General features: G+C 31.4%; 3 protein-coding genes across 3 annotated transcripts in view; all 3 read left to right on the top strand.

The window, feature by feature from the left end:
* Positions 1-1417, top strand: part of LOC107614957 (toll/interleukin-1 receptor-like protein) — a 2011-nt gene extending 594 nt beyond the window's left edge. The window contains exons 2-3 of the mRNA XM_016317082.2: positions 126-519; positions 1205-1417. Of these exons, the coding sequence (XP_016172568.2) occupies positions 126-519; positions 1205-1289 (479 nt within the window). The 3' untranslated portion in view covers positions 1290-1417. The remainder of the gene's footprint in view (positions 1-125; positions 520-1204) is intronic.
* Positions 1329-8467, top strand: LOC107614956 (TMV resistance protein N-like). Its single transcript, XM_016317081.2, has 4 exons — positions 1329-2302; positions 3013-3291; positions 4210-5007; positions 7792-8467. The coding sequence occupies exons 1-4, from the start codon at positions 1358-1360 to the stop codon at positions 8269-8271; spliced, it is 2502 nt and encodes an 833-aa protein (XP_016172567.1). The 5' UTR covers positions 1329-1357; the 3' UTR covers positions 8272-8467.
* The window catches only part of LOC107619237 (60S ribosomal protein L37a), a 2307-nt gene continuing 1054 nt past the window's right edge, over positions 9503-10755 (top strand). Inside the window, exons 1-3 of the mRNA XM_016321490.2 lie at positions 9503-9631; positions 9714-9753; positions 10648-10736. Of these exons, the coding sequence (XP_016176976.1) occupies positions 9629-9631; positions 9714-9753; positions 10648-10736 (132 nt within the window). The 5' untranslated portion in view covers positions 9503-9628. The remainder of the gene's footprint in view (positions 9632-9713; positions 9754-10647; positions 10737-10755) is intronic.

Below are 10755 nucleotides of genomic sequence, written 5' to 3'. Positions count from 1 at the left end.
GTTATTACCTTCTAATTTAATACCTCTATCAAATATTAACATTAGAATGAGATTAAGTTATTAATAATTTATAAATAATTACAATTATTACAATAAACTTGCAACAAGATGCTACTCTTTCACAGGTTTTCTCTACGATGCTCTGTTGAGGAAGGGAGTGAGAGTGTTCATGGATGATGAAGAGTTGAAGGGCGGGGACCGAATCGCGCAATCTCTGGTGAATGCGATCCAGCAATCAAGGATTTCGATTGTTGTTTTTTCTGAGAATTATGCAACTTCAAGGTGGTGTCTTGATGAACTAGTGGAGATCGTTGAGTGTATGGAGTTGAAGAAGCGATTGTTGGTTTGGCCAATCTTTTACAAAGTGGCACCGTCTGATGTGAGGCATCAGAGAAAGAGTTACGGTGAAGCCATGGCTGCACATGAAGAAAGGTTCGGAAATGGATCTGTTAAGGTCCAGAAATGGAGATCAGCTTTGTCTCAAGTTGCTAACTTGAAAGGATGGTCTTACCAAACAGGGTACATTTCGGTTTTATACTTTTTAATCACTTTTTAACGGATTTAAAATCGGTTAACGTCCACCTATATTTGTTTTTATGTAATCCATTTGACTAAATTATATGATTTTCGGTTATTAACTCCACATGAAAATAACTGCACGATGCACGATAATTTTTATCTTTAAAATCTCTCCATGTGAAATTTATTTGCAATAATAACTTTATCTGACACAATTATTTTATTTTTAATATTGGATTAACAATGGTGTTTTTCTAAATTATGATCTACTGTGTTATTTTTCTAAAATGTGGGATGTACGGAGTACAAATCGGACCGTCCGATTTTTAAGTACACAGATCGGACCGTCCGATTTGTGTACTCCAAACTTTTAAAATTTTTTAAACACAAATCGAATGGTCCGAATTTGTGTACCTCTCATAATTTTAAAAACACCAAAAATTATTATGTTAAGGTATAATACTCATTCTACTTTCATATCCAAATTTTGGGAGGAGTTTAAGAGTAGTCTTAAACGGGACTGTCCCTCTATTTAAGCAGTTCCTTGTTTTGTTTCTTTTGTTTTTCTTTGTTTAATTTATTTCAGTCACCAAAAAATATCCAAATTTTTTAGCCTCATCCAATCTATTTGTTTTCATAAAAAGAAAAAAAAAATGTGGATAAAAGGCTAGTTGTATTTTTGTAGGTATGAATATGAATTTATACATGAGATTGTGAAAAGGGTCACTACTAAGTTACAACATGAACAAGTAAATCTTGGAGACACCTAATTGGACACCAGTCTCGCATAGAAGAACTGAGGTCACTTTTAGACATTGAATCCCAAAGGACAGTTTGCATGCTAGGAATTTATGGAACAGGAGGAATCGGCAAAACAGCACTTGCCAAAGCTCTTTATAACACAATTATCCATAAATTTGAATGTTCAATCTTTCTTGAAGGTGTTAGAGAAAGATCAAACAGTTATATGGGTCTAGTAAATCTCCAAGAGGCTATTATATCTAAGCTATATGATGGGGAAATTATAAAGTTGGAGAATATTGATGATGGCATCATTAAGTTAAAAGATACATTGAAGCATAAGAGAGTTCTTTTGGTACTCGACGATGTTGATAGCGAGGATCAAATAAAAAATTTGGCTGGCGAGAGCAACTGGTTCGGTTCTGGGAGTAGAATCATCATAACAACGAGGGATAAACATGTGCTAAACATTGGTAACGTTGAAAAGAAATTCGAGATAAAGAGGTTACATGATCATGAAGCTCTTCAATTCTTTTGCTTAAAAGCTTTCAAAATGAATCATCCTTTACCCGAGTACAAAAATGTGTCTAATCATGTAGTTCATTATGCCAAGGGCCTTCCATTAGCTCTAAAAGTATTAGGGTCTCATTTTGCTAATAAATCTATAAGGGAATGTGAATGTGCATTGAAACAATTCAAGAGGATTCAACAGAGGAACATACATGACATACTCAAGGTCAGTTATGATTGCTTAGAAGATGCCACAAAGTGTGTATTTCTTGACATTGCTTGCTTCTTTAAAGGGGCTAGCTTGCAATATGTTGAGAATGTTTTGGAGAAATGTGACATTTTCCCATCATATAATATTGGAAGACTTGTTGATAAATCTCTGCTAGCTATTGAAAATGATTGCTTAATAATGCATGATCTCATTCAAGACATGGGCATAGAAATTGTTAGGCAAGAAGCACCATCAAAACTTGGTAAACGCAGCAGATTATGCTTTTATGAAGATGTTCTTAGAGTATTGAGGGAAGATTCGGTAAGAATTTTACACCTATATATATGATGAATTCTTTTTACTTTTCTTTTACTTGACATAATTTTGGTCCATGTAAATTTTAATTTAGGTCTCTACATAAAAAAAATTGTTTTAGTCCAACATCTCAGCAAACATTATAAATTAAAATTTCAAAAAATACTTGGTTATACTCCCCAAAATTTTATGATAATTTGGTGTTAATACATTGAAAGAGGAAAACCAGAGGCAGAACTTCTGCTGTGGTTTGTGTTTGAGATGATTTTGAAGTCACTTTGTCTAAGTGCACTGCAGATAATCTCTGTTAGCGGTAATTGAAAACCGTCGCGAAAAGATAAATCAAACCACCGTGGTTTTCTTTTTTTTTTTTTTAATGTAGGGTTGAAAATCTGGAGATGATAATTTAGTCAAATCTGTCAAATTATCTAACGGTTCTCGACTATCAACTTCACACGAAGACAACTGCATGTAACTGATGTAAGTATTCACCTTATTTTAAAGGTGGAAACTTACATGCGTTTGTTTTCGTGTGAAACTGTTAGTTGAGAACTATTAGATGATTTGACATATTTGACTAAATTATTATTTAAAACTCTCAACTATTAACTTCATAAATGCATCATTTAGCTTTGAGTTTACAAGATGAATTATATACAACAAAAGAAATTTATTAACTAATGTAAAAAAAATTTCTTGTTGCTTTTATTTCAAAGGGAAGCAGTAACATTGAAGGAATAATGTTGGACCCTCCTAAAGAAGAAAATGTAATATGGAGCGGCACTGCCTTTCAGAAGATGAATAATATTCGAATTCTCATTGTTCGAAATACACATTTTATACCAGAGCCTAGTTATTTGCCGAACAGTCTAAGGTTACTCGAATGGGATAGGTACCCATCAAAATCTCTCCCGTCAAATTTTCATCCTAAGGATATTGTTGACCTGAGCTTACCGTGCAGTCAACTCAACTTGAAGATGGAAAAATCGTTTCAGGTAATTAATTTAAGCATTTCATAAAAAATCGTTAGAGTTTATTTTTACACGCAACCCAACTCAAATTGTTACATCCTTACCGCAGTTTACATCTAAATAATAATTCACCGTACTTCTATCGCGATTTCTATAGAAATGAGAAAATTACATTTGCGTTTTTAATATATAAATGTTGTATTCTGTAATATTAAAAGACAAATAATTTATTTTGATAATTTACTCTAAATATAATATCCAAAAAAATGCTTTTTTGAATGTTATCCTATCATCTTTAAAGTAACATGTAAGTTACCTTCTCTGATGTGTCGTATCTTAATTGGGTATTTATTTTAACCTGAGTTACTTTAATCTCATGAGAGTTAATAACTTGAAAGACGGTGATACTTGGGAGGCGTAACGACGACGATGAAGGCGTACAATGGGAGGAGTAAACGCAATTAGAAAGAGTTGGAGTACCTTTTCTGGAAGAATGATTTGGAAAGAGAAAATAAGACACCAAATACGGTGATGCTTGGGAGGCGTAATGACGACAACGAAGGAGTGGGGATGAGTAAACGGAATTAGAGAGAGTTGGAGTACCTTTTCTAGAAGAATGATTTGGGAAGAGAAAACGAAACACCAATGAGACGGTGATGCTTGAGAGGCGCAACGAAGACGAAAGAGTGAAGAAAGTAACTAGGTTAAAATAAACACCCAATTAAAATATGATACATCAGAGAGTGTAAATTATATGTTACTTTAAAGAGGGTAGGATAGCATTCACCTTCTAAAAAATATTATTAAAATATACAAAAAAAATATAACCTTAATTTTAACTACCCTATAGTCGTAGTAACATGGTCATACTAAAATCCACCCATAACACATTCTAAATCATATGTGATTGTTGCTAATTAGTTTAATTTATTTTTGTTGCAGAAAATGTTGCATTTGACATACATGAATTTGTCAATGTGCCAATTCATAACCCATTTTCCTGATGCGTCTGGTGTTCCGAACTTGAAAGAACTTAAGCTTAACTACTGTAAAAATCTGATTGCGATTCATCCCTCAGTTGGATTTCTTAAAAAGCTCAAACATCTAAGCGCATGTCATTGCATGAATCTCAAAGATTTCTCACCAACAATGTGGTTGCCATCTCTACAATATCTCAACCTTGATTCCACAAGTATTGAGTTCTTCCCACAAACAGAGAAAACAATGCATGAGCCACTAGAAATCACCATGCAAAATGATCGAATTAAGGAGCTTCCAAGTTCCATTAGTAATCTAATGGGACTTAGAAAATTATACATACAATTCAAAGGGCTTGTTCCTGGAGGCTTACCAAATGATCTATTCATGTTGCCAGAGATGGTATATTTGTCTATTTTCGATTCTCCTAATGTTGGAGAATCATTTAAAAGATTCCTAATAGATAAACCAGGATGCTATTCTCCTTTGAGATTGTTGAATTGTAGTGCTTGTGGTTTAACCGATGAAGATCTTCACGCTATTCTATGTTGTTCTCCCAACTTGGAAGAGTTATATGTACCTTGGAATGAATTTGTGTGCCTCCCAACCATCATTAAGGAATCTTCTAAATTGAGGTATCTCTGTGTAACTAGGTGCAAGAAGCTTTCGGAAATACCAGAATTGCCATCAAGTATAAAAGTTTTAGAAGCAAAAGAATGCTCCATCTTGTCTTCAAAAGCATCTGGGTTATTATGGTCTCAGGTTAGAATATTCTATTAAACTATCATAACATTTTTCTTCTCACAAAACTTTATTTTATTTGTTTATTTAATTTATTTATTTTTGTATGCGAATCACGATGATCTACGTATAACGTGTGTTGATTAGTGGTACTTTTGTAAAGACTCCGATCCTTAAATAAGTAAGAAAGTTAGTAGAGGAATTATGAGTTTAAATGATTCTTTGTACTGTTATGAAAATTTATAAAAAACTTAGGAGATTAGATTTAGATCCTAGTCCATGTTCAACTCTTAGAAGTTCTTTCTAGAGATGTAAGCGATTACTAAATTGGGAACAAAATTATGTTAGATCATGGGGTTGGAAAGCTTGGTCCCCAGGTCACAGAGAGATTCTTGTGTCCAGGCCTACCTAGCTTGAGCCGCAAGTCAGGTCGAGTCATAGAGAGGCAGGTTGGTAGACTGCTTAATTAAACTTCTTTTGAAAAAATAACTTAAACAATAAATGACTATATTAAAAGTAAGTTATAAATAAGTTATTTTGTATTTGAGTTTTTAGTTCTAAAAGTGCTTATTTTAAAAGAGATGTGATAAAAAGTTTTTTATTATGAAAGAAGTCTTTTTTTTTAACTTTTCTATAAACTCCTAAATAATTTCTTAAAAAACTGTAATTTAGTTTTGAAAATTGCACCAGACATTAATACTATTACTTTTGATAAGTCAAAAATTCAAAAAAAAATCACTTTTAAAACTTTTCAAAGGGGTTTAAGTCATTTGACAAATAGAAAATTTATATATCACCTACACATTGAATAACGTGACCTAAACTCATCGATATTAAAATTTTGTAGTTTCTATTACTATTGTAGTTTAATAAAATGAGAAGTATCAAATTAATTAAGATAATAAGTTCTTTAATTTAATAATTAGTACACATCTTTACTTAACTATTTGAATTTTTAGAAGAAGCGGTTTAAAATATTAAATTTAGGGTAATGTTAGGGAGACAAAAAATAAAGGCAGAATTTGTTTTATTTAGCATTCATTAATTGTCACAACAATTAATAAATGCTAAATAAGACAAGTTATGGTTGTTTTTTGCTAATTTTCTTTGGTTACCAAACATTTTCGTAAATTTAAATATTATAAAAGAAAACTAAAGTCAGTAGTGGTTATGAAGAGAGATGAGGGGAAAAAAGGGTTATAGTACAGGAAGAGTTTCTAGTGTACATAGAGTACCGTGTTTCAGTTATTTTAACCGTTGATACAAATTATAAAAAATATATATAATATATATTATTTAAAATCAACGGTTAAAATAACTGGAATATCAGTATTTCAGGTGCACTTAAAATTTTTCTTATAGTACATTAGAATTTTTATATATGAAATAAGTTAAGATGGGACGGAAGCACGAGGAAGACGGAACACCTCTTGCGGTGGTTTGCGAGTGATGAATGGGGTTGTGGGGAGTAGAGATGGGGCGTCATGTGGATGTGAGGAGAAGGATTTATAGTTGTTGAAAGTTAAATTTAAAACAAGAATTATATTTAATTAATTTAAAATTTGAATTTAAAAATTAAAATTAATTTTTATTTTTTAAAATACAGTAGTGTTAGAAGTTAACATATTTTGTGATTAGTCACCAAAAAAATATAAGTCACCAAAAAAAAATTTTGTGATTTGTAGTCATCAATTAATCATTATTAATATTTTTAATAGTATGAAATTATATTTATTAATGTGAAATTACACACTCTTTTTTTGCTGGTTGAATACTGACTAAATTTTAATGAAAGTACTGGTCACTTAGACTTTTTTCTTTAACATATTGTTTACGTTATTTAAAAAAATTGTTGTTTCCCTATATTTTTCTCTTAGAATTTTTATAGAAAAAGTCTAAAGATCAGCACTTTCGTTAAAATTTAACCTGCATTTAACGAGCAGAAAAAGAGTGTGTAATTTCATATTAGATATAATTTTACACTATTAAAAAATACTAATAATAATTAATTGATTACTACAAATCACAAAATATAATGGCCACCTAGCACTAATGATTTTTATATATGAAATAAGTTAAGATGGGACGTTTGGTCATTGTGATTGAAATTTGATGTGGAAATATATTTATATTTACTCAGTCATATAATTTCACACTATTAAAAATACTAATAATAATTAATTAATGACTACAAATCACAAAATATAATGGCCACCTAGCACTACTGATTTTTATATATGAAATAAGTTAAGATGGGACGTTTGGTCATTGTGTATGAAATTTGATGTGGAAATACATTTATATTTACTCAGTCAACACAAAAAAGGGAAAAGAAAAATGATTTAGATCCTCTAAAGTTTGAAATTTTAGAAAGTAAAGTGTGATCTCTTATCATTAATTTCATAGGTGGAACCAATAATAAATATGAAAGAGAAACTATTTAAGGATGAGAGATCATACTTTACTCTCTAAAGTGAAATTCAAACTTTAGAGGATCCAAATCACAAAAAAAAAAATGAATTTAATTGAGAAATGATGGAAACCCATGTGCAGTCGACTTTACGTAAAGTTGATAGGTGAGAGCCGTTAGATGAAAATTTAGTCAAATTAGTTAAATCATCTAATAGTTCTCAATTATCAACTTCATATAAAGTCAAATTAGTTAAATCATCTAATAGTTCTCAATTATCAACTTCATATAAAGTCGACTGAACCTGAGTTTTCGTGAGAAATATCGAGTTATGATCTAAGGTAGACAATGACTAACTGTTATTATTATTATTTTTTTCCTTTCGAATGTCACAGGCTTTAAAGGAAGCATACAGGCTACAAATCATAATGCCAAAAATAACAATGATTCCAATTTGGTTTGACCACTGTTATGAAGGGGGAGTTGTGTCATTTTGGGCTCGTCAAAAGTTTCCTGTTCTTGCTGTAGCGTTTATCTTGAAGGAGAAAGCATCCATGGGCTCTGCAAATTTGTACATTAATGGTTGCAACGCTCATCAGTTTATTAGTAATAACTATTATTGCCCTTACGTCAAAGGAGAGCATGTGTTGCTATTTGACCTACGCAGTTTGTTTAAGGATGATGAGGAGTGGAGAATCCTCGACACCTTTCTAATCTATGAATGGAACTATGTGGAGGTTAAATATGAATGTGACAATTTGCTTTTAAATGATGTGGTTGGAATGTCTAATGTAAGTCACTGTGGAGCTTATGTGTACAAGGGACAATCAAACATGGAGGATATTCAATTTCAGTGTCCTTATTCAACAATGTAAGGAACAATATCAACAACAATAATTGCCATAGATTTGAGATTCATTTAAAGTTCTGCGGTTGGCTAATCGATTTCTACTCTGTCACTTGTTTGAACAATGTCTTGCTTTATTTTTCTTGTACCTGATGAGATCCTGCAAAGAGCATGATTGAATTGTTTCTGATGGAAAAGAAATAGGAAATAGAGGATTTGACAGATTTTGAGGATAAAATGATATGATTCACTATGCAGAACTATTGAGTACAATTAGAACTAGCTACTTGTGGTAATTAGAGTTATGTTGCTAAAAACAGGAAGGTAACCGAGACCATAATCTGTTTTGGAGTTGTAACGAAATCAATGAGACAATCTATTATAATTAGAGGAGTGCTAGGGGCAGCAACTTTTGTGATTTGTAGCCATCAATGATGATTTTAATGGTGTGAGATTGGTATGAGATTTCATCCAATGACTCATTTTTCTTTGCTGGTTACATGCTGGCCAAAATTTAAAAAAGTTGCTGGCCTCTAGACTTTTCCATATAATTATTTAACTAGCTACCCGTTTAATACCTAATCCCTAAATCCTAAAAAATGAGAATATTTAATTTTTTTTTAAAAATTGATTAATATTGACTAACTAAAAATTAGTTTTCTTATTTTTTCTTACCTAAAAACCTCTTTTACACAATAAATTTATGAATAATGCTAAAAAAAATATTTTTTAAATTAATATTGGCCATTTTTTTTAATTATTTTATTTATTTTAAATTATAAACCTTAAATAATAAATTTTTGTTTAGTTAAGGACTAATACGCAGTGAATTTGAGTTCTATTTAAGGATTTATCGCTAGTTAATAAGTTGTTGCATGGACAAAACAAGATTCGAATAATCAATATTGTTTAAGCAAATTAGTAAGTTAATCATTAGATCAACCCCAATTAATTAAATCATAAATAAAAAATCATAGAAAACTAAGTTAGTTTAGGATTAAAGATTTTTAAATCATAAATATTTAATCAGCTAACTTAGTTTCCTATTTCTGTAAATTTATTTATTTATTTATTTTGGTTTCCGCTGTAAATTTATTTTTGAAACGGTTTGTTTTTGCTTTTTTTTTTGGACAGGTCTTGTTTTTGCTTCGGTTTTTTGGACAGGGAGCTCTTTTTTTGCTTGAAATATTACATGGGCCTTCGGTGAAGGAAATGGGCCTTTACCCGAGTCCATATTGGCCCATGTTGATTAACACGATAATACCCTAGTAATAAGGTTTGGCTTTTGCTATATCAGAAACCCTGAAACACCCTCTCATTGCAGCTGCGCAACCAAAAGTATCAGCGTCTTCTCTTCTCCCATCGTTTCTCCCTATCCTTCCAAGATGGTACTCTCTCTCCCTCTCTCTCTCTCTCTCTGCAATAATTTTCTCATGCTCATTGTTGTTTTATTATTTTACTCTTGTGTAGACGAAGAGAACCAAGAAGGCCGGTATCGTTGGGAAATACGGTATGACAAACATTCGATCTTGTCTCTCTCTATTTTTTTCCACTTCAATTTTTGGATCTTTTTAGTTTATTTTTCAAAAAGAGAGCTGCTTCTGTTTGTTGTTGTTCTTATTCGACGGTTGGAAATTAAGGAGGGAATAGTTAAATGTGGATATTTGAATGCATTAAGCTTTTGGGATGGTAAACAATAAGATGGTGTCTGGAAGTGCGTATGCTGCTGGTTGCTTGCGTACATTAAGTATTGCAGTTTTTGTGATTGTTTATCAACTCATTTATAACCACAAATTTCTGTTTTTTTTTTTTTTTTATAATATAGTTTTTAAACACTATAAATGGAAATGATTGGTTGTGGATATGCATTGAGCATGCATTGGATGCACTCTGCATGCAACTATTTTTCATTTTTTAACTGTGTTAAAATTGATTGGTGTACTGGTTTCAATAATACTGTCTTTCTTACCATTATGGAAGAAGGCTCCGATAGAAAATGCATTTCTTCGGGAATGAAAAAAGATAATCGTACTTTGATTTGGTATTTTGGTTTACATTCTTTGACTCCTTGTTCAAAAGTCTTATATTTAGAAATTCCTGAATTTTGTGTTCTCTATTAGAGATTGTCAAAATGAGCAAGAATATTTGTTCAAGAAGTACCATCAATATGTATTTCAGCAGAATACATTAGTTTTTATTAGGGTTAATTGAATGGAAATGGAATGATCAATCTATTCTGTTATCCCTATGCCAATAAATCCAAAGTTATCTGTTAATAGTGAATTATTTCAACTGTCAATGATACTCTATCTTTATGTGCTTTTTCAGTTTGCCCTTTGGGTTCTTTTATGTGTATATGATGTCATATTATTTTGAGTGACATGCTAATGGTCTCGAATTGCAGGCACCCGATATGGTGCTAGTTTAAGGAAGCAGATTAAGAAGATGGAAGTCAGCCAGCACAGCAAATTTTTCTGTGAGTTTTGCGGAAAGGTAATATTTTATTTCGGTC

The sequence above is a fragment of the Arachis ipaensis genome, chromosome B09 (assembly GCF_000816755.2).
Source record: "Arachis ipaensis cultivar K30076 chromosome B09, Araip1.1, whole genome shotgun sequence".
NCBI classification, from domain to species: domain Eukaryota; kingdom Viridiplantae; phylum Streptophyta; class Magnoliopsida; order Fabales; family Fabaceae; genus Arachis; species Arachis ipaensis.
Note: the sequence above shows the minus strand (reverse complement) of the source record. Positions and strands in the feature narration are given on the sequence as shown.

Coding starts and splice junctions, on each gene's coding strand:
- LOC107614956 (XM_016317081.2), top strand. CDS start 1,358: ATGCTAGGAATTTATGGAACAGGAGGAATCGGCAAAACAGCACTTGCC. Junction 2,303..3,012: donor GAGTATTGAGGGAAGATTCG/GTAAGAATTTTA, acceptor TTTATTTCAAAG/GGAAGCAGTAACATTGAAGG. Junction 3,292..4,209: donor AGATGGAAAAATCGTTTCAG/GTAATTAATTTA, acceptor TTTTTGTTGCAG/AAAATGTTGCATTTGACATA.